Raw genomic sequence first — 23,909 nt, 5'->3', positions numbered from 1 at the left:
GGGGTAAAATGTACTATTCTCATAGCATTAAGTACGACATTACAGACAGACTAGTTAACTTCACAAAAATAAAATATTTTCAAAACAGTTCTAAATGACAAAAAATATAAATATTTAAATATAAAAAATCTATATATAAACTTTTATTACAAAAATTACATTTATAAGAATGTTAAATACATGTTATAAATTATTACAAGTATTATAATTAAAATACCAATTACATTTCATTGTGGATGACCCTCAATACCCTCAAGCCCAATACGGATAAAACCGAGGTGCTGTTTTTCAATCAAAGTTCTCCACTTCCTTCCCTGCTGTGGTGGCCGTCTGAGCTTAACCCTTCCCCGGTTCCGGTAAGTTCAGCTCGAAATCTGGGTTTCCAATTTGACAATGAACTGTCTTGCAAGACTCAAATTTATAAGGTCACCTCTGCATGCTTTGGCAAACTCCGTATGATCAGCAAATTTCTCCCTTTCCTGCCGCTGGATTCACGTAGGACCGTCAACCATGCGCTTATTACATCTCACTTGGATTACGCCAATAGCCTCTATGTGGGAGCTCCAGCCTATCTGAATAAACGTCTGCAGACTGTGCAGAATGCTGCAGCAAGGCTGATATGCAACATTCCCTATCGTCACTCAATAGCCCCATATCTGATGAAATTACACTGGTTGCCTGTGACCTACCGCATCCAGTTTAAGGCCTTGGTCCTGGCTTTCAGAGCGCTGAAGGGCCAAGGGCCTGCTTATCTCAGGTCCAGGCTTAAGCTTGTTCAGTCTGTTCGAGCTCTCAGATCTAATCACTTCTGCCTTCTCCGCCCTCCTCGCTTCCGCCGCTCCAGAATGGGGGGGGGCAAAGCATTTGCCGTTGTGACTGCTAAACTGTGGAACAGCCTTCCACTGTGTCTGCGGTTGTCTGAATCGGAATCTGTTTCGGCGCAACCTAAAAACCTGGCTGTTCTCCAACCTATAGCAGCGCTAGATATTTCTGCTGCTCTAAGTCCGTTGCGCCGGGACACCCCCGTTGGGGGTAGCCGCACGCTTTATAAGCCTAATAATAAAATATTCCGAAAATGATAACAAAAATAAATTCAATGTTATTTACAATTAAAAAGCACAACACGTAACATAATAAACATTTAAAAAAATATTTAAGTATTTTTAAATGTATTACTTATACAATGTACTACCCTATATCTCTACAAACTACACAACACACACCTAAAATATATTAAAACAATTATATTGACATATTTTACATAATTATCAATTAAAATATTAGTAGTTAACTAGTAAAAAAATTATTATATTTAATTACCTTCCCACACTTTATCCCTACAAAACCAACAAACCACACCATATATATGTATTTAAAAAAATTATTTTGTAATTTACAGTTATCGATTAATAATCAACAAATTAATTGTATTAACTTCCCACCCTTTACCCCTACAAATTCAACAACTCACACCTAATATAAAAGTTAAACAATAGCTTATATACACAATTTACATAATGATTAATTACATAAGTATTATACATTTTTTTAAATTATTTTAATTAATTTCCTGCACACCCTTGTCCATAGAAAACCCCCAAAAATAAATACATTCATTACACAATTTAAAAAATTGTCAATTAAATAATTACTTCCTACCCTAAACCCCTACAAACCCACAACCTGCACCTAAAACATAACTTAAAAAAATAGTTACACAATTGACATAAATGACTAATATTAATTAAAAATGCATTATTTATTAATTATAATGAATTTACTTCCCACCCTTTACTTCTATAAACTCTAAACCCCCTGTGGTACTGAAAGTGACCAAAAATGATTACATTAAATAAAAAAAGATTAACACTTATACACACAATTTATAACGTACACAATTAAAATATATAGTAAAAATAATTAAATAACCATATTAACACCAATATTTTTGTAAACAATATTTACAACATGGATATTAACCCCTTGCGTGCGGTGCAAAAAGGGGTTAAACTATTTTAACACTTTAGATATATTTTTTAATTGATATTTCTTACCTTGAAATCAATGTTCTTGCCAATGATATTCTTGCACACAATATTTTTGTATCACATTATTTCCAACTCAATATTTATGTATCTCGATATTTAATTTCAATATTTTTTCAGAATACCGCAAGGTTGACATTATCCAAGATCATCTGATACCACTAAATGTTTCCCTTATTCACTCTGAGACCCACTGTATCGGGCTTGTGACACCGGCTGCAGTGCCTTTCAGCAACATCACAGCAGAAACATCCACCTTGGTGGTTCTTGCATTGCATATAGTGTGGAGATACAAGAGCAGATCTGTACAGGTGAAGCCTGTGTAGATGGTGGTTCTAGAGACGGATTGTGCTGGATATGCAAAGGTGGGGCTTTCAAGGGCAGCATAGGTTTGGGACCCCCTCTAAAGTTAATTTATGACCAGGGAAAAGACAGGAAAGTATCTAACAAAACATGATAAAGTTCCCCCGTGGCCTATTCACACTTACTTATATGGCATAGCTCATATAATTAATCAAAAAGCCTTCAGATTGACACAGGTACACAATATCTCATTTTTGGTGTTTTATTCATTTTTTTGGTAGTATATCAAAAAAGACTTTTTCCCTTCTATTTTACTATTTTTCCATGTATACTTGCAAATTCATCTATGATACATATAAATTTCATCATTAAAATTCAATAAACAATTCATTTGTCTTTACAATTCAGTATATATATATAAGAGAAAGGAAATTTTGTAATAAGGAACAAAGACCCTGTCGAAAACACACTTATCAACATTCACGCTTACTCATTCATACATATATACACACAATTTCTAAGGTTCAGGTGACACAGATGTTAATCGTGAATTTCCACGCCAGGTCTACAATTATACCACCTTCCTCAGGACCAACAAAGAAAAAGTTCTCTCCTCAACGTGTGTGTACAGGGTACCTGAAATTACAAATATAATATAATGTACCTGTTTCGAAATTATAACTGAAGAACAGTTGAATTAATCTAACATGTTTCCTTAATATAACATTTTGTGAATACTGTGAGGCATCAAGTTGCACCAGAAAATTACAAGTCATCACCCAGGTGAGAAATGATCTGTGAAGGGCTTCTTCATGGTATTTTCTTCTAGTGAAGAGTACATGTATAGTGTGAGGGTAATGGCAGGCTTTCAAATATGATGACGAAGGGGAGTTATTGCACTGGCGTCAGACCACACCTTGACCCCACAGTCTGTAAAATAAATTCTGTCTGTGGATGTGAGAAAGATGCTTTCCAATAAAATGTAAATAACACAATCTTTGTATTTGTGCTCCCACTTAGTTTTGCACCAGTGACACTTCGTAATTTCTAACCTATTGTGGATAGTGAAAGTGTAGTGTTATGACGTGCTACATCTCAACTTTTGTAGACCCAGTTGGCTGTTCCAGATGTAAAGTGGAGTACCAGGCTGCGATGTGACGCGCCAACGCCCAGCTGTGTAGAAACGTGCACGTGACGAGTGGGGAGCGCCTGCCAGTAGTTAGGTAATTATAGTAATGACCGTTCACACAACGTACAACAGACCGTATTTTTTTGCATCACGAATAACACCAGTTCTCGTTTGCAGTTATGCTATGCTTATTTTATAGGTTTCAGGTCACACATAGAGAGCATATCATTTCTTTTTTTTTAAATTTCCGTAGTTTTTTATTGTATAAAAAAATATATATTTACATGGAGCATACATGAGTGGAGGAAAGAGAGAGGAGAGAGAGAACAGAAAAAAAGGAATGAAAAAGGCGCCACGGGGGAGGGGGGGGTATAGAGTGTTGGCCGCCGGCCTTCCTTGTCCTGCAATAGTTCGGTCTTTGCAATGGTACGAAAGGTCGGATAGTTCGAATAGTTCAAAAAAGTTCGTTTTCCGAGTCTTGCTTGGCGTTGTCTTCTGTCTCCCCTTTTGCGCTGCCTGGTGGGTATACTCGTCCACGCCCCGGACGATAGAGAGGATAGAGAGGGATAGAGGTCGGAGAAGAGATAGGAGAGGATTCTTTCTTGCTGGTTTCTTTTTGTTAGAGTGTGGGTCCCCATAGTGTGTCCCTTGCTGGGTGTCTAGATTCTGCGCCTAGGAGGGTTTATGTGAAGATAGGTAGAGGTCTAGGGGCCCCCATATGTTTGACTGCCTGTGTGTTTTCGGTGAGTGTTTCGCTGTGATGTTATCTGCCCCTCTTAGGAATGTGACCCAGTTGAGCCACGCCTGTGGTGTAGCTTTCCTGGTGTCTTTCCAGTTGCTTAGGATTATTTTGACTGCAGCCGTCAGCAGTAGGTCAATGAGGTCACGGTCTTCTGTTGTTGTGATGGACGGGGATGCAAAGCCCAGGACTAGACTCGGGAAATCTATGTGTATGGCTACCCCAGTGATTTCATTGATAAGCTTCCCAATTCGATCCCAGAATTCCTTGATCTGAGGACAGCTGAGCAGAAGATGTTCTAAATCTCCCCTTCCTTTGTCACAATTCCAGCATGTGTCACTCTCTCGGATCCCCAGGGTGGCCAGGCGGGCCGGTGTCCAGTATGCCTTATGCACTAACCAGTATTTGGTCTGATTTAGCGATGCAGTTATCTTTTTTCTAGTGGTCAATCTCCATAATTCTGCTTTCTCGGCCTCGCTTAGTTCCTTCCATGCTAACGTCCCCCAGAAGTTTGTGACCTTATCGTTGAGTTTGGTGTTTTTGGGGCGGAGGGCTTTGTATAGGTGAGCTACTTGGTGTCCTAATGTGTTGAGACTGGCTGCAAGTTGTATGAGCGATGGTGTCCGGCTGTTAAGGTTTGCCTTCCTAATTGCTACTTTGATTTTCAGGAAGTTGTAGAGTTCTATGTTTTGCAGGTTGTGCGTTTCCTTGAGTGTGTCGAAAGTTGTGTTCGCGCCCTGTCTCTGAAGGTCTTGGGCCGTGGATATACCATGTCTGTACCATTCATGCATGTCTAGAACCTTATCCCTGTATCTTAAAATGGGGTTGTGCCAGAGGGATTCAAATTGGCCTCCCCTGATGCTTGTTGTCAGTAGTTTGTCGACGCTCAGAAGAGCTGTCTTTGTGTTCTTGAGGACAGGGTTGTCCTTCACTGCTGGGTGTCGTGTGGCTGTGAGGAGGGTGATGGGGTTCATGCCTTTTAGTAGTCCACGCTCAAATGTTAGCCATGCTGGGGTGTATTCCTGTCTTGGGTCTAGCCAGTGTAGCCCCTGTCTGGCTATGCATGCTACCTGGAATCGTTTGAAATTCGTTATGTTCAGGCCGCCCTGATCTTTTGATAGCCTTAGCTTGTGTAGGCTTATTCTGGGTGTTTTCCCCCTCCACAGGAAGTTGTTCAGTACCTTGTCTAGTTTCTTGTGGAAGCCCTCTGTGTTAGTCAGTGGGAGCATGGTTAGCATATAGTTGACCATCGGTGTGAGCATCATTTTTATTGCTTCTATCCTCCCCCACCATGTTGTGAATTTGGGGGACCACCCTTCTACCCTGTCGTTAATTTTCTGTATTGTTGCGTGTTCGTTGTGTTCCAGTGTCATTCTTAGGTCTCTCTCAAAGAGGATACCCAAATATTTTATGGGTTTCGGTTGCCATGTTAGTCCTGACGTTCCTAATACCGTTCTTGTTGTGTGGATGTTTAAAGGTTTGCACTCCGATTTGTCTTTGTTGAGTTTGTACCCCGAGACCTGTGCGTATTTGTCAATGGTGTCAGTCAGTGCTTTGATGGATCTCTCTGGGTCTTCTGTGACTATTAGTACGTCATCCACGTATGCTGCTAGCTTAAAAGTTTCTCCCCCTATTGGTATCCCCACAATATCCACATTAGTTCTGATCATCGTGAGGAGCGTTTCTATGGCTAGTAGGAATAGGGCTGGTGACAGAGGGCATCCTTGTCTAGTTCCCCTTCCCAGGTTGAGTATGTTTGATGTGCCACCGTTGACCACCACCCTTGCTTTGGGGTCCTCGTATAGAGCCATCACCATCTTCCTATAGTTTGGACCTAACCCGAATTTCCCCATACAACGGTCTAAGAAAGGCCATGAAACTCTATCGGAAGCTTTCTCAGCGTCCAGGGCTATCATGACTGCTGCGTTGTCGCTTCGGGAGGAGTGGTTAATTATGTGGCATAGAAGTCTCGTATTGTTGTGTGACATGCGGTTTTTAAGGTAGCCTACTTGAGAGTTGTGTATGAGTTTCGGTAGGTATGCATTGAGTCTGTTGGCCAATATTTTTGCGTAGATTTTGCAGTCCACATTTATGAGGGAGATCGGTCTAAAGTTCTTCGCCTCTGTTGTGTCCTTCCCTTCTTTTGGTATAACAATTATGTTTGCCTCAGCCATTGAGGGTGTCATGCGTCCGCTCTGGGCACATTCTGTGAATACCTCTTTCATTGTGGGTTTGAGTGTGTTTAGGTACTGCTTATAGAAGCCAGCTGTGAAACCATCTGGCCCCGGTGCTTTATTATCTTTGAGGCTTTGCGTGGCTTTCTCTATCTCATCCTCCGTTATGGTCATTTCTAGGATGTCTCGTTCTTGGTCTGATAGTGTGGGTGTGGTTATGTTATCTAGCAGCTCTTTGCCCCCATCCTTCTTTAGTGTTACATCTTTGGTGTACAGTCCCTCATAGAAGTCCCTGAAGACCTCTAGGATGTCTTTGTTTGAGGTCTGGGACTTGCTGTGTTTGTCTTTGATGGCTCCTATCGTGTGGTGTTTCTGTTTCCCTCTCAGGTAGGATGCTAGGTTTTTGCCCGCTTTGTTTGCAGTGCAGAGGTTAATAGATTTGTATTTATTAATCCAAGTGCCTGCTCTTTCACTCAGTATTCTGTTAAGTTCGTACTTCAGTTTGGTCAGGTTCGTGAGTGTGCTCTTATCTTCTAGCTATGTGGCTGTTCTCAAGTTTTTTAATCTCTTTCTCTAGGTCTGCAATTCTCTTGTTCCTGTCTTTGTTCATCCTGCCCTTGAGTGTCATGACTGTTCCCCGGATGGTGGCCTTCAGGGCGTCCCATAGTACTTCCCTGTTTGTGTCTGGTGTGTCGTTCATTAGCAAGTATTCTTTTATCGCCTCCTCTATCTTGGCTTTCGCTGAGGTGTGTTGGAGCAGGCTGTCATCGAATCGCGATCTGCGGGTTGGCTTTTCGTTGTGCTTGCCCGATAATGTTAGGCTTATGTGCGAGTGGTCTGATACTGTTCTGGGTCCTATCTCTGTGTGGTCTATGAGGTGGGTGTGTGTTTCTGACATTAGGATGTAATCTATTCGGCTATATGAGTTGTGTGGGTTGGAGTAGAATGTGTACTCTCTGGCATCTGGGTTGCTTATGCGCCATGGGTCTCTTAGTCTTAGTTTGGAGCAGAGGTTCTTTAGGATGTTGGGATTGCTTGTTGATTGGCTTGGTCTGTATGGGTGCTTGTCAATTGCTGGGTCAAGAACTTGGTTCATATCTCCTGCGACGATCAGCAGATCTCCTAGCGGTAGTGTATATAGTTGTGCACCTACCCCCTCCCAGAATGGTCTGTCTTCACTGTTGGGACCATATATGTTTGCTACATGGAATGTCTCCCCCGCTCTTCTGAGGGTCGTTATAAGCGTTCTTCCTTGGGTGTCTGCTTGAGAGTCTACAACTTCTATTTTGGAGTTTTTGCTTATGATTGTTACTATCCCATTCTTCTTATTCTGTGCTGGTGAGCCCTGCACCTCGCCTATCCAACTGGCCCCTATGCGCCTGATGTCCTCTGCTTGTAATCTCGTTTCTTGGAGCACATATATGTCACTTTTAAGTTTCCTGGGGTGTTCGAGCACCTTCCTCCTTTTCACCGGGCTATTCAGACCCTTGACGTTTAGGAACACTATTTTAATGTCAGACACTATGCTGCTCTGGTTGCTGTTTGTCATTTACACTGCTCTGTTTTTCGCATTACCAGTGGCCTTCCTCTGCGTCTTTTTGGTCTAAGAGTTGTGTGTGGGTCCATCCCCCTACGCTTGCGTGTATTGCTCCTCCATGTGAGTGTATAGAGAAAGAGAAAGTAGAGAGAAAGTAGATGATAGTAAGTAGGCCCATGTATGTGCACCCCGCTCCCCCCCGCTTCCTTCGCCCCCTCTCCCCCACCCGTCCCTCCCGCCTCCCCCCTTCCCTTACTTGCTGAGTGGGTGTGCGACGACAAAGTTCCTTCGCTCCGCATCTTTCCCTGAGGTAGAGTTAGTTTCCTTCCTCGGTGTAGCTTTGATGCGAGGAGAAAATGAGACCAAGGAAAGAGCAAAGGCACCGTCTTCCTCCGCATCGTGATTGTCTCGTTCAAGTTGTGCCTTAGTTGACCTTGGGTGTGTTGTTCTCGCTGCAGACTGCTGGAAAGCCTTGATCTGTAGTCCTGGATCTGCAGCCGGGCTCTTGAGTCTGGTTATAGTTCCTTTTATTTTTACTGTCCTGGGTATCATGAGGTAGATATGTTGTCTTGTGTTTTTTGGTGTTTTTGTTTTTTTGCTTTGGCGTATGTAGTGTGTCTTATTCAGAGTGTCCGTTCTCGTCTGGTGAGGCACTTCTTTTCGCTGCTCCGGGGCTTTTGTTTTCCTCCATCTCCTCCACGGGTGGGCCTTGCAGGTATCTCCTTAGTTCTTCCGGGCACTCAAAAATCATTGTTTTCCACTTATCTGTTACTTTGAATCTAGCAGGGCCGACGAAGCCGAAGGTAGCGCCTCTTCTGCGCAGTGTCTCTCTGAGGGACAAGAAGCCTTTTCTTGACTCTACCGTTGGTTTGGAGTAGTCTTGGGTTAGTACGATCTTGCTTCCTCCCCACTTCAGGTTCTGGTTTTTCCTGGCAAAGGCGAAGATGGCGTCTGTTTGGCTTAGTCTAAGCGGGTTGCATATTATTGCCCTCGGCCCCTTGCCTGTTGCTGGTTTTCCTGCTGGTATTCTGTATGCCTTTTGCACCTCGAACCTTCTATCAAAGGTGATGCCTGTGAGTTTGGGGATCATCTCCTCTAGCATGGCTGCGCATGATCCCGCTCTGTCTTCTGTTCCTTCCGGCACTCCCAGGATCCTTACGTTGCCTCTTCTTGCCCTGTCGTCCTTCTCCGCTAGCTGTTTTTGCATGGCTTTCGTGACCTTCTGCAGATCTGCTATGGCCTTGGTGTTATCCCTTGTTTCGTCCTCCACTGAGCTTATTCTGCCTTCTGTCGCTTCAATTCTTGTGTTTGTTTTGTGGAGGTCCGCTCTTATAGCCGCCATCTCAAGCTGCATGTTCTCCACTTTGAGCTTCGTCTCTTTCCCCACTTCGTTCCCTTCGTTTACTCTCCGTAAGATCGTTTCTAGGGTGACTGTTTCGCCCTTATTGTTTTTCACAGGGGATCCTTGGTTGTCTATCTTGGGCTTTATTTGGTCTCCCACTGCCTTCCCTTCGTTGCCTGCCATTGTTCCAATGCCCCTCCTGGATAGGATGTTGCCTAGCCGCCCTTCTGCTAGGATCGCCTTGGGTAGGTCTGTTGCCTTTGACGCTGGCGCAAAAATACCTTGCGGTCTGTATCTGCTGGGCTCTCTGATGTGCCTCGTTCTGGCCTTTGCCTTAAGTCCTGCCAGCGTGTGCCTTGTCTCGTTCGCGTTTTGTCTAAGCCGCTTTGCTCCTTGATGCCTTGGGGCCGCTTCCTTGCGTCTGGCGTTCAGGGGGTGTAGGCTGGGGTGTTGTGATTGTGCTTCTTATCTGGCCCCGCCTGCTCGCCGTCCGCTGTATTGCTGAAGGTGGCTCTGCTTCCTGGACTTGTTGCCTCAAGACCAGTATGGTCACCTAGCTCCAGTATTTGCGGACTTGGCACTGGCTCATGCCCTGGTCTTGCGCATTCGTTATGTGGTGCGGCCGCCTTTAGGGGTCTTGCCCTTTGCTCTGGCGTAATCTTGGCTCCCCCTCTGTCCCCTGCCCGGCTTTGGCTTGCTGCCTTGCTGTATCCTGACCGCTGCTGTGCTGTGCTTGATAAGTATGCCGGCCGCCCCTTGGACACTCCTCCCTTGGTTCTGTCACTTGTTCCTGTACCGCCTCCTCCGCTCCGTTGTGGCTCTCGTGCTTCCTCCCAGCCCTGTGCCACCTCGCTTGCACCACCGGCAGTGATCCCGCCTCCTCCGCACCGCTGGGTCTGGCGTCCCCTCCGGTTCCGTTCGTGCTCTTCCCCGCTGTTCCGCTTGGGGGTGGGGGCTTGCGCGCAACCTACCGGTGTGATTCCCTGCAGCTTTCTTGTCTGTGCAGGACCTTCCGGCGATGGTCGCTCTTCCGCTTCCGGTCTTCGTCTTCCGCCTGGAGTTGGGGAAGACTTCCGGCAATGGCGCCCTTTCCCCTGTCGCTTCCGGTTTTCCGATCTTCCCGATCTGTCGCTCCTCTTCGTTTCGCTTGAGGGGTCACCGGGTCTAGCGGGCTTACCTCACTTGCCTGCTGTGCCTTGTGTGTTCGCCTTATTTTGTGCGGATCAGTGGGGGTGTCTGCAGCGGCGCTTCTTCTGTAAGTACCTTCAGCCACAAAACGCTTGATGTGGCTCTCCGTTTCTGCTTTGCGTGGTTGTGGTGTTTCTTGGCGCTCCCCTTCTGCTCGCTCTAAGTTGCTCTGTTGCTGCTTCACTTGTTGGCTCCAGCAAGCTCAGGGCGCCATTTTGTGCTTCCTGTTGTTGTTGCTCTCGGCAAGTTTCGGAGCTGATTACTCGGTGCTGTGGTTGCTTCCCCTGCTTTCGGTCAGCTCTTCTGTTGCCTGGAAGTTTCCCCTGCCTGTTTCTCTGCTTTGATATAGGATTTGGCTGGTTTGGCGGGTACGTTTTCCCTCAGGGATACGGAGCTGACGGACTCAGACGACCGTCCACATTGCATTTCTAAAACTATTTCCATAGTAAACATTAAAATGACATGAATTGCATCCCTCTGTCCAGCCCCATCTTTGTTTAGGCTAATGGAATGTTTACACCGTGGTTGATTAGAGCACTTTTTGCACAGGATAAAAAAAAGTTTATTCTTTTTCCGTGCTTTTTTTACATCCAGGATTTTTTTCTTCATTTTCACAACCCGTTAGTTTCCTCTTTTTATTCATGAGCTTGTGCTTATGTCGCAGACCCTGTTGTACAATATCGATGGGCTGCAATTGACTCTTTGGGAACATTCCTCTCCCTGGATGTTGTTGGAGTGTTCTTGACGCAACCATGCCATACCCGCTTTCCCAGTACTTTGTGCCACCGCATCAAACTGTTCCTCTTTTCAGCAGACTCACCCCTAACCCCCAGTAAACAGTTCTTCCAAGACCGGGCTTCCGAGACAGGGAAGGACCCTCGTTGCCGACTGTTGGACCATCCATAAGACCATCCAACAAGTGGTCACCAAGAGTTTTAGGTTCTGAGGTGTTCGGGTCTGCCCACCTGTCCCTTCAATTCAGAGGTGTTCTTGTGGCTTCACATTGGGATGGTACATGAGCTACTTTTGCGATATAATGCAGAGACCCACACTGGTGGGACCGCTCATCCTAAACCTCAACACAATTCTCTAGTACTAATGAATCTCAAAAAGAAGCTGTCCTTGGCTAGTGCTCGATCCCGACCTCCTGGGATACCAAACATTTTAGTCTCAATTAAGACCACCCAAAAGCACCCCCTAGCTTACTTATCAGGATTGTTTTGATTTTTTTTTTAATTTACTTGTCCTGGTAAAAAAAATCCAAGGTCATTTTACTTGCTCATCATAAAACTGTGTGTGTCCCGTTAAGCTACAACACCAAAATACATTTACCACGTTTTGAGCAACAAATTAATTAAAAAATGTAGACTGTGACCAATATCCTGGAGTCGATTTTCTCCTATAAGATCTAGCCATTAGGTACAACCTTAAAACACTCATTTCTAGCCCTTTTCATTTTCTTATTCTTACCTACTCATCTTATGAGCTCTATTACACTTTTAGCAGTTTTAGCCTTATTTAAAAAAACGGCTACATTCACCCCAGCTAATTATCGTCCTGTCTCTCAACTCCCCTTTTCACAAATCCTGACATAATTGGTATTTGTGGGAGGTGTTGGAATTGGTGAGACAATCTACTTGATCGTTTTCAATCTAGTTCTAGGTATTGCTTTCCACTGAAATCAGGGCCACTGGAAATATGCGGCAGAGGAGGAGCAAATCATGCAGCAAGAAAAGGCAAATTATACGGCGTAATACGGTACATTTTGTGAAAGTATTACTTCATTATTTTGTGCTTTCTTTCACTTGGTAACAGGGTCCGAAGAAACAGTTCATCTTAATTAATACAAAATTAACATCCAAATACAGCAATAAGCAACTGCAAGATGACCAGTCAGCCTTTGCGAAGAGCCTTCCAGTGTGCAGGAAGGCAAGTCGCCTTTTGTTTTGTAACTTTTGACCTGTTTGAACTAGAAACAATTTTTGTTGCTGAAATCTGCAATTTCTGGGCAGGGTTGTCCTTGAGTCTGAGTAGACCGTGAGGTGTGGGAGATACTGATTGGGATGATTCTGTGGTCGGGGATGGTTGCAGACCGGAATGAGGTCTGGGACAAGGTACATGCCCTGAGCCAAGGAGGGTTCTGGTGCCAGGGAGGGCTTTGAATAGGGGAAAGCTCTGGTGATAGCAATACATCAGGCAAACTGAGTCATTTCAATATGGTGTTACTAAATGGTGGTGCAGAAAGCCACAGGTACAGTACTGTACACACAGGTCATATCAAGTGGGATGTTGCGGAGATGGGGGTAAGTTTACGCGTTGCTGGGAAGATTAGGAGTATTAAAGCAAGAGGCCAGGAGATGTGGGCAAGGCACTTTGTAGGCACCTAACGTTACAGGTAAAACCATCCGTCTGCCCTGTCAAACTACTGGTGTCCCCAGACTTCATGTTGGCCCCTTTCCAGTAACACAGCCATGCCTATAAGCTGTCTTAGAAGCAAGGTGCCCTACCTACCACGAAATAAGAATCAACCATTCATTGGCTGGATGCATAATTATACGAAATCATAAAAACATACGGAAATAGAACTGTGAACAATACGTGATGAGAGCAGATCTGACTCTAGTACTAGGAATCCTGAAAATTAGATGATTTCAGCATTAATAGAATCTAGTCTCAGAAGACACAGACAGTTCACCAACCCGCAAACAAAAACTGTAATACACAGTCTTATAGATCATATGGCAGGGCTTTAAGGTCAACTGTCCACACAGATGGCCACTGGCTTTATAATAACTGTAGCAATTTGATCAAAGATGACACAAGGTTGGTGGAAGGGCCATAAGACCTGAGCCTCTCCAAGCACCCCGCATGGAAAACCGAATATTCTATTCACATGCCCATAAATTAGGTGAAATGTTGTATGATCGTGCCCTCATCAACCAAACAACACCAGCAGGACAAATTACAAACAACGTAGTCCACACCTGTTTGGGCCATGGATTGATGAGCTGACACCCCACTCCTCGCATGTCTTCCATGGAGAATCCTCTATTGGAAAACTAAAAATGCAGACCTAACTGTAGCTGCAGTCACCAAGAGCTCCAGGAATTGAGGAATTGTGTGCTATGCAAACACTGTGTAACATAACATTTGATACTCCAGTAGTTTTGTAACTACCTCGCTGTCATTAGCTTTTGGTATGCTTGTGCTAACATAATTGTCTCTGCTCTTTATTTCCCTTGCTGCAGAATTTCACAATGAGCTACCTCGATGGCATCCCTTTCACAATTTCTGAAATGTTCTTGTCAAGCTGCAGTAAGGAAGCCCCAGAACTAATATCTGTGGACATCAATATCCCTGACTGCAGTGAGCTGCTCATGGTGAGTCCTGGTCAGAATCACCTGATACCTGGTACTATGATCGTCTGGTGAACAGTGACTTGGAAGGCAAAAGGATCTTGGCCGGACTCAGTCACAATGAGGAGTCTTAAGTGGCTAATACCTCTGATAGGCCATATCCTAGGGCAGAGTAACTCGCATGCCAGGCAAACAATGGGCCAGTAAATCTGAACGGCCTGGACAGCTTAAGGAAAGGCATTCACATATGTAAGACAGCATGACATCGTTTTGATTCCGGCCGATTCCTACTTAATTTTCAGAGCCTTTGCTCTTTGGAGAAACATCCCAATATCCTAGCAAAGCATTGTGGCATAGCATCAGATAGTCTTTCACAGTGTGAAGTAGGATCAGATAGTCTTTTACAGTGTGGCGCAGGATCAGATAGCCGTTTACAGTGTGGCGTAGGATCAGCTAGTCTTTATCAGTGTGGCGTAGGATCAGATAGTCTTTTACAGTGTGGCGCAGGATCAGATAGCCGTTTACAGTGTGGCGCATGATCAGATAGTCTTTTATAGTGTGGCGCAGGATCAGATAGCCGTTTACAGTGTGGCGTAGGATCAGCTAGTCTTTATCAGTGTGGCGTAGGATCAGATAGTCTTTTACAGTGTGGCGCAGGATCAGATAGCCGTTTACAGTGTGGCGCAGGATCAGATAGTCTTTTATAGTGTGGCGCAGGATCAGATAGCCGTTTACAGTGTGGCGTAGGATCAGATAGTCTTTATCAGTGTGGCGTAGGATCAGATAGTCTTTTACAGTGTGGCGCAGGATCAGATAGCCGTTTACAGTGTGGCGTAGGATCAGATAGCCGTTTACAGTGTGGCGCAGGATCAGATAGCCGTTTACAGTGTGGCATAGGATCAGATAGCCGTTTACAGTGTGGCGTAGGATCAGATAGCCGTTTACAGTGTGGCGTAGGATCAGATAGCCGTTTACAGTGTGGCGTAGGATCAGATAGTCTTTTACAGTGTGGCGCAGGATCAGATAGCCGTTTACAGTGTGGCGTAGGATCAGATAGCCGTTTACAGTGTGGCGTAGGATCAGATAGTCTTTTATAGTGTGGCGCAGGATCAGATAGCCGTTTACAGTGTGGCGTAGGATCAGATAGCCGTTAACAGTGTGGCGTAGGATCAGATAGTCTTTTATAATGTGGCGCAGGATCAGATAGCCGTTTACAGTGTGGCGTAGGATCAGATAGTCTTTATCAGTGTGGCGTAGGATCAGATAGTCTTTTACAGTGTGGCGCAGGATCAGATAGCCGTTTACAGTGTGGCGTAGGATCAGATAGCCATTTACAGTGTGGCGTAGGATCAGATAGCCGTTTACAGTGTGGCGTAGGATCAGATAGCCGTTTACAGTGTGGCGTAGGATCAGATAGTCTTTTATAGTGTGGCGCAGGATCAGATAGCCGTTTACAGTGTGGCGTAGGATCAGATAGCCGTTTACAGTGTGGCGTAGGATCAGATAGCCGTTTACAGTGTGGCGCAGGATCAGATAGCCGTTTACAGTGTGGCGTAGGATCAGATAGCTGTTTACAGTGTGGCGTAGGATCAGATAGTCTTTATGAGTGTGGCGCAGGATCAGATAGTCTTTTACAGTGTGGCGCAGGATCAGATAGCCGTTTACAGTGTGGCGTAGGATCAGCTAGTCTTTATCAGTGTGGCGTAGGATCAGATAGTCTTTTACAGTGTGGCGCAGGATCAGATAGCCGTTTACAGTGTGGCGCAGGATCAGATAGTCTTTTATAGTGTGGCGCAGGATCAGATAGCCGTTTACAGTGTGGCGTAGGATCAGATAGTCTTTATCAGTGTGGCGTAGGATCAGATAGTCTTTTACAGTGTGGCGCAGGATCAGATAGCCGTTTACAGTGTGGCGTAGGATCAGATAGCCGTTTACAGTGTGGCGTAGGATCAGATAGCCGTTTACAGTGTGGCGTAGGATCAGATAGCCGTTTACAGTGTGGCGTAGGATCAGATAGCCGTTTACAGTGTGGCGTAGGATCAGATAGTCTTTTACAGTGTGGCGCAGGATCAGATAGCCGTTTACAGTGTGGCGTAGGATCAGATAGCCGTTTACAGTGTGGCGTAGGATCAGATAGTCTTTTATAGTGTGGCGCAGGATCAGATAGCCGTTTACAGTGTGGTGTAGCATCAGATAGCCGTTAACAGTGTGGCGTAGGATCAGATAGTCTTTTATAATGTGGCGCAGGATCAGATAGCCGTTTACAGTGTGGCGTAGGATCAGATAGTCTTTATCAGTGTGGCGTAGGATCAGATAGTCTTTTACAGTGTGGCGCAGGATCAGATAGCCGTTTACAGTGTGGCGTAGGATCAGATAGTCTTTATCAGTGTGGCGTAGGATCAGATAGTCTTTTACAGTGTGGCGCAGGATCAGATAGCCGTTTACAGTGTGGCGTAGGATCAGATAGTCTTTATCAGTGTGGCGTAGGATCAGATAGTCTTTTACAGTGTGGCGCAGGATCAGATAGCCGTTTACAGTGTGGCGTAGGATCAGATAGCCGTTTACAGTGTGGCGTAGGATCAGATAGCCGTTTACAGTGTGGCGTAGGATCAGATAGCCGTTTACAGTGTGGCGCAGGATCAGATAGCCGTTTACAGTGTGGCGTAGGATCAGATAGCCATTTACAGTGTGGCGTAGGATCAGATAGTCTTTTATAGTGTGGCGCAGGATCAGATAGCCGTTTACAGTGTGGCGTAGGATCAGATAGCCGTTTACAGTGTGGCGTAGGATCAGATAGTCTTTTATAGTGTGGCGCAGGATCAGATAGCCGTTTACAGTGTGGCGTAGGATCAGATAGTCTTTTACAGTGTGGCGCAGGATCAGATAGCCGTTTACAGTGTGGCGTAGGATCAGATAGCCGTTTACAGTGTGGCGCAGGATCAGATAGTCTTTTATAGTGTGGCGCAGGATCAGATAGCCGTTTACAGTGTGGGGTAGGATCAGATAGTCTTTATCAGTGTGGCGTAGGATCAGATAGTCTTTTACAGTGTGGCGCAGGATCAGATAGCCGTTTACAGTGTGGCGTAGGATCAGATAGCCGTTTACAGTGTGGCGTAGGATCAGATAGCCGTTTACAGTGTGGCGCAGGATCAGATAGCCGTTTACAGTGTGGCGTAGGATCAGATAGCCGTTTACAGTGTGGCGCAGGACCAGATAGTCTTTTATAGTGTGGCGCAGGATCAGATAGTCTTTATCAGTGTGGCGTAGGATCAGATAGTCTTTTACAGTGTGGCGCAGGATCAGATAGCCGTTTACAGTGTGGCGTAGGATCAGATAGCCGTTTACAGTGTGGCGCAGGATCAGATAGCCGTTTACAGTGTGGCGCAGGATCAGATAGCCGTTTACAGTGTGGCGTAGGATCAGATAGCTGTTTACAGTGTGGCGTAGGATCAGATAGCCGTTTACAGTGTGGCGCAGGACCAGATAGTCTTTTATAGTGTGGCGCAGGATCAGATAGCCGTTTACAGTGTGGCGTAGGATCAGATTGTCTTTTACAGTGTGGCGCAGGATCAGATAGCCGTTTACAGTGTGGGGTAGGATCAGATAGCCGTTTACAGTGTGGCGTAGGATCAGATAGTCTTTTATAGTGTGGCGTAGGATCAGATAGCCATTTACAGTGTGGCGTAGGATCAGATAGCCGTTAACAGTGTGGCGCAGGATCAGATAGTCTTTTACAGTGTTCATATTTGTTTTGTTTAAAAAGACATAATGCCAGATGACAGAGGTTTGCAGATGCATGTTACAGCTGTTCTACCCTGTGTAATTTTTCACTGTCACACTAAAAGTTTTTCTGTGTTTGAATATGTTGTTGCTGCTGATCCATAGGACCACCAGGCTACCAGCCCCAAAGCTTTCCCTGCAGAATCCAAGTTGCTGCTTGGAGAAGGTTGACACCAAACGTGTTGTCCTATAGTTCTTGAGGGAAGATTCTAAATTAACCCTTTATTACGGATTGTCTGATTGTTGTTGATTTGTATATTTTGTTGGCACTCTGAGCTCTTATACATGTATTCCAGCCTGAGGTCTACGGTTCTCCCATGTAAAATTAATGCAGCCTCCTTGCAATAGACCCTTTCCCACCACTTTGAGTGTGCGGTTAAAAACGTGTGTTGAACGAATGTGTCTTTGAAAATAGTTGCACATCTTTAGGGGTTCATGTGTACATGCGAACCATCAGCACTGTGGACGTGCCTATCCCTCTACCCTTACAGTCTGCAACTCCTTCCATTGTCTGTCCCCCTCCAAAATGTGTGTGGGAAGAAAGGCAGTTCACAAAATTCTCCTGACAAGAACCTCTAGATTTGATTAAAATTGTCCCTCTCACCCAATAACTGAATATTTGCTTGTTTCAAGAACAAGGACCTCGGGGCTTTTTTTGCCTCAAAACACGGTCCTACTTGGACTAGTGCTTTCTCCTCCTAGATGCTGGAACTGTGAAGTTTGTGATCTCCCCTGTGCTTGAACCAAGCATGAGTGATCTGCTCACCGTTCTGCTGATAAACATGCCTAGCTGCTAACAGTGCATACTTCAACATGGATGTTCTCAAACAGCCAAAAGATGCCACCTTAGGAACACACACAATTGTTTTCTAGTTCCTTTGCATCCTACAATCCTGGTTTACACCCACAATATATCAGATGCCTAGGTGAGCAGCCCCAGGGTGGTGTCACTACATGGTGATGATATTACTCTACCCCACTCTTAACTTTGCTTCGCTTGTCAGAAAATGCTTTAGTGTTCTAGAACTATCGCGTCAACTACCTGGCGTCACATCGAGAGCAGATGGACCACCCAGGCTATTGGCTGCAAGAAGTGTAGTCTCTAACAGTGTGGCATAGAATCAAATAGTCGCTATCAGTGCTGCACACTTTGCGAGGCATGCTGTAGTAAGGTATGTTCTTAGAAGTGATGTGGCAGTCCTGCACATATTTTTCATTGGCTGGCGTCATCGTCTATTGTAAATCCTGGCTTCCCACTATTAATGAGGCTTCTTAGTCCCTCCTTGTTACCGCCCTGTCTCCTTTTGTGACTGCCCATCAGGACTGGATCTTATACTTGCAGTGTTACACTTTCTCCTTCATTTAGTCAGCAAGCACTTTTTTAGGTTTCGCCTGTCGAAAGCTGCGCGAGCAGCGTTTCGCGCAGGCGAAATCTTTTGTTTTGCAGTATGTGGGCTTTGTCCCGCCTCAGTCTTCCATTGGCTAGCTCCATAAATGGAGGCTAGCCATTGGAAGACCGAGGCGTCCGTCATTCTGTGAGGCTACTCGTGGGCGTTCTTGAGATTTTTTTCTCATCCAGCCTCTTTGTGACGTCATTCCGGCGGTGGGCGGATGTTTTTTTTTGTTTTGTATCAGCATGTTGGTTTCATTTCCAACGTGTGCCTTGCAGGGGTGAGCTGCGCGATTGAGTTGCTAGCAGGTAAGCGCATATTTGTTCCCGTCCCCCCTCCCGCTGTCCGTGTGCCCGTCCCCCTCCCGCTGTCTGTGTGCCCGTCCCCCACTCCCGCTGTCTGTGTGCCCGTCCCCCACTCCCGCTGTCTGTGTGCCCGTCCCCCCCTCCCGCTGTCCGTGAGCCCGTCCCCCCTCCCGCTGTCTGTGAGCCCGTCCCCCTCACACTGTCCGTGTGCCCGTCCCCCCTCCCGCTGTCCGCTCTTGTTTCTATTTCTTTCATCCCACGGTCAGGCGGGTCTGAAACAACACCCCCTCTGCCCACAGCCTAGTCGGATCTCCCACCCGTCCATCATTCTCTAGAAAGCTTGCTTGCGGCCTGACAGAGAGCCTGGTGACATGGTGGCGCTCTACGATAAAACCCGGAGAGACGAAAATGGGTCATTCGAGGCATGCTACGAGTTCAATCAATGGAAGTGCAGCGGCATTCTCGTTTAAATAACCCGCACTGCAAGAAAAAAACAAAGCACACCGTTCATAATGCCGTAACTGATTAAAACCAATGTGCACATCCATTTAAAACACATGTGAACAAAGCCTTTTAAAGCAGAAAACCTGGGTACTCTTAAAGCACACAAGGATCTAAAAAACAGTTCCGGGAACTAAGCAAGGCCGCCACAAATCTATGTTTTCAGTTTGCATATCACTATTTATATGGTAGACTGTCACTCTAAAGTGCAATACTGTTTTTTTTTTCAAAACGGAAAAATCAGCCGTTCATTAGGAAATTTGCATAATGTTTCACTTTCGCAGCTCACAATCTAAATGTAGCGCTATGTTACCAGCTCAGGCGCTGGCCGCAGCCTGTACTGACCTGCTGCACAGCCGAGGGCCACTGGGGCAATAAAATAAGCACAGGCAGCAGTTACCTCTCTCACCTCTGCCCCAGCATAGAAACAAACCTTTGACAAATAACAAGTTAATAAGCAAGGAGGGCAGATGAGGCCATGTGCATCCTTTGAGCTGTTCTAGCTGCAGAGTAATGGCCCGCGTGGGCGCCCCGCATCACTTGTTTTCTTTAGGGGCTTTGGCAATGAGAGCGCATGAAAACCCAATATCTTACCCAATTAAGTGGAGCTAAAAATGCATTTTTCTGGGGTCACCACTTCACTGGGATGAAAAACTATGTACTGCAAATCGTGCCAGCGCTTTAAAAAATTACTTTATTTTTGCGTTCTTTCACTCACAATATATTCATCTTAAACTCCAGTTAATGGGCAAATGAAACTTTTTATTTTCTTCTAAACCTCCCTCCTCCGTGTCCCTAAAAACCAGTGTCCGTGCATGTGGATAGCCGGAGAGGATGCACTGCTAGTGCATGAAGTGCTTCTCAGCCAGAGCCCAGGACGCCGCCCCTGTCTGGCGAGGGAGCTCTGGTCCCGGGCAGCCCCCGGCTCTCTCACTGCCGTCCATCAGTAATACCACAAACATTACATACCATGAAGGTATTACCGCCTTCCTTGGGGGCAGGCTTCGCTCGTCCTGCTGCTTTCAGTCACTTACAGCCACTTACTGCACAAGGGCACTTTATTGCCAGGCAGACTGGGGCTCAGTGCCGACGTCAGACATTCAACAGACTCAACCTTTCACTTTCCTGGTTGGTAAAGACAGGGCTAATTTGCTGAGTGATAACAGCTTGTATTTAAGCGTCAAGTTAAAATTTGTTGTGTGGCGACTGGCGAGCAGTCCGTGATACATCTCTTCTGCACCCAAAAGAGAGGGGAAAATTTCTCACTTCGGGGCCACAGTGCTCTAGAGAGGCTTGTCTCAGATTAGCCACTGTCAGGGCCGGAAAGGATGTTCTCTAGTCTGTTCACTGAAACTTCCCAGACCCCTCCAGCGGGCTCATCACCAAGGCATCCGTAGGCGCTTTGGACCTGTCCCAGACCCTTGACAAGCAGCTACGACTTGCAAAGACCTCACAAGCTGCTGTCAAAAGTACCGTCTTACTTGGTAATGGCTGTGGATGCTCCAGAATTATATAATAAGAACGGGACGCAGCACCACAAAGCCTGGATCACAAGACAAAACGGCTTCCATTCGAGCTGCTTGTCTCTTAGCGAACTAAACCTGGTTTCTTTGGAAACTAGTAAATTTGTGCAATGCATAGAATATTGCACGAAGACGGAGTGTAATCCTGAAACATCCTTGGTAATTGGCTTAAAGGTGGTGCACACATTGCCTCCACAAAACGTGTAATTCCTTACAACACCATTCTAGATTCAGTAGCCAAGCTTGGCAAGATACCCTCGGCCAGCCTTTGCATTTTTAAGAACATGCCTTTTGTATTTGGCCAAACGCTGCTGGCGCTAATGGAACCATATCCTGCACTTTGTTAAATAGTCCTTCGTGTGTTGCGTCATCGCAAGCGATGCCGCTCCCCTGGATAAGCAGTGGATCTCCTTGCATCATCTCTAGACCAGCACTGCGTTTGGCAGTGCCAAATGCCACGCTGCTCCCATTGTTGGGGGAAGCCTGTAGTCACGTGCCAGCTGAGCTGTAATGTGAAACATACAGGCGCAGCGTTCGTGGGTTCAAATAAAGAGTCCACACTGACGTGCTGGCATTGATGGCATGTGGGTATAGCCCACACCCTAAATAAGGCTTACTGAGTCGTGACAAAAACACTAAACAAGTATTTACAATGCAATAGGTCTCGCATTTACACGAGTTTAAGCTTTTAACATTGTAAATGACCATGCCTTTTATTTATGTTTTCAAAACCAAAACAAAATAAAAGATAGTTATTTGATGTTTGATGTTTGATGTTTGTGTGTTTTTATATAGCGCACGCACACTCCATGGAGCATCTTGGCGCTGTGACTTCATTACTAATAGATTGTCAAAAAATATTAACTGAGCTTTGAGATGTTATTTAAACAAGGGTTTTGCATCTTGAATCGGACAGTCCATAGCTTAAAATCACGTAAATGAGAGACTTATTGCATTGCAAATACTCGTTTCTTATTATGCTCTGGGAGCACAGTTTTGATGAAACCGACCTTTAACTAGTCCCACGCAGAACAGGACCGAAACCTGTGTTCTTTAACAAAATAAAGATAGGATAGCTTGACTCCAGTCGCTTAGTGAGCAAGGGACCCACGTCTGGGCATACCATTCCCACATAGGGTGAACAGCAAAACAAACCAGGTGATGGACGGAATGTTGCACAATGGCAGAACATTCACCCCAGTCACAGATCTGTGTTTAATCCATCGCTATTTTGCTCACCAAGCCACCCCAGTTCAGACATGGCCATATGCAAATCAGTCTTGCCCCTGTGCCTCATGGGAACAGTCCAGCCCGAACTGCCAAGCCATGTTTTCCCTGGACCGGAATCAAGCATCCTAGACCGGTTTCTGGCTATCAGCCGTCTTCAGCCAGGATAGCTTAACTCCAGTGGCTTACTGAGCACGGGACCCACGTCTGGGCATACCCTTCCCGCATAGGGTGAACAGCAAAACAAACAAGGTGATGGACGGAATGTTGCACAATGGCAGAACATTCACCCCCAGTCACATATCTGGGTTTAATCCATCGTTATTTTGCTCACCAAGCCACCCCAGTTCAGACATGGCCATATGCAAATCAGTTTGACCCTGCGACCAATGGGAACAGTCCAGCCCGAACTGCCAGGCCAGGTCCTCCCTGAACTGGAAACAAGCATCCTAGGACCGATTTCGGGGTTTCACCCCTCTTCAGCCAGGATAGCTAGATTCCAGTGGCATGGGGAGCACCGAACTCACGACTGAGCCTACCCGTCACACTCGGGGTGACAAATGCAAAAAGAACTATTGATGGACAGAATGTAGAACAATGTCATACATTCACCCCATTACAGAGATCTGGGCCTAAATCCATCGTTTGTTTGCTCACCATGCCATTCCAGTTTGGACCCAGTCATATGTAAATCAGTCTTGACCCTGCGCCCAATGGAAACAGTCCAGCCCGAACTGCCAGGCCAGGTCCTCCCTGAACTGGAAACAAGCATCCTAGGACCGGTTTCGGGGTTTCACCCCTCTTCAACCTGGATAGCTTGATTCCAGTGGCATGGAGAGCACGGGACTCGCGTCTGAGCATACCCATCCCACTCGGGGTGAGCTAAAGAATGATGATGGATTAAACCCAGATCAGTTGACTGGGGGTGAGTGTTTGATTTGTTCCAATGCTCCATCCATCATCCCCTTTGGTATCGCTTTGTTTGCCCTAAGTTGGCAGGGTATGCCCAGACGTGGCTCCCTTGCTCACTTTGCCTCTAGATTCAAGCTAGCCTGGCTGATGACGGCTGATTAGCCAGAAACCAGTCCCAGAATGCTTGTTTCCGGTCCAGGGAAGACATGGCTTGGCAGTTCGGACTGGACTGTTCCCATGAGGCACAGGGTCAGGCCGATTTGCATACGGCCATGTCTGAGCTGGGGTGGTGGAGTGAGCTAAAGAATGATGATGGATTAAACCCAGATCAGTTGACTGGGGGTGAGTGTTTGATTTGTTCCAACACTCCGTCCATCATCCCCTTTGGTATTGTTTTGTCTGAGGGGCAGTGGCGTAGTTAGAGCTTCTGCCGCCTGGGATGGTCACTCAGTTTGCT

General features: G+C 45.9%; 1 protein-coding gene across 1 annotated transcript in view; it reads left to right on the top strand.

Moving 5' to 3' along the window:
• Positions 1 to 3,454: 3,454 nt before the first annotated feature.
• The window catches only part of UBAP1L (ubiquitin associated protein 1 like), a 108,399-nt gene continuing 87,944 nt past the window's right edge, over positions 3,455 to 23,909 (top strand). The window contains exons 1-2 of the mRNA XM_086958041.1: positions 3,455 to 3,571; positions 13,706 to 13,837. Coding sequence (XP_086814167.1) covers positions 13,715 to 13,837 — 123 coding nt within the window. The 5' untranslated portion in view covers positions 3,455 to 3,571; positions 13,706 to 13,714. The remainder of the gene's footprint in view (positions 3,572 to 13,705; positions 13,838 to 23,909) is intronic.

The sequence above is a fragment of the Lissotriton vulgaris genome, chromosome 2_1, assembly GCF_964263255.1.
Source record: "Lissotriton vulgaris chromosome 2_1, aLisVul1.2, whole genome shotgun sequence".
NCBI classification, from domain to species: Eukaryota; Metazoa; Chordata; class Amphibia; order Caudata; family Salamandridae; genus Lissotriton; species Lissotriton vulgaris.
Note: the sequence above shows the minus strand (reverse complement) of the source record. Positions and strands in the feature narration are given on the sequence as shown.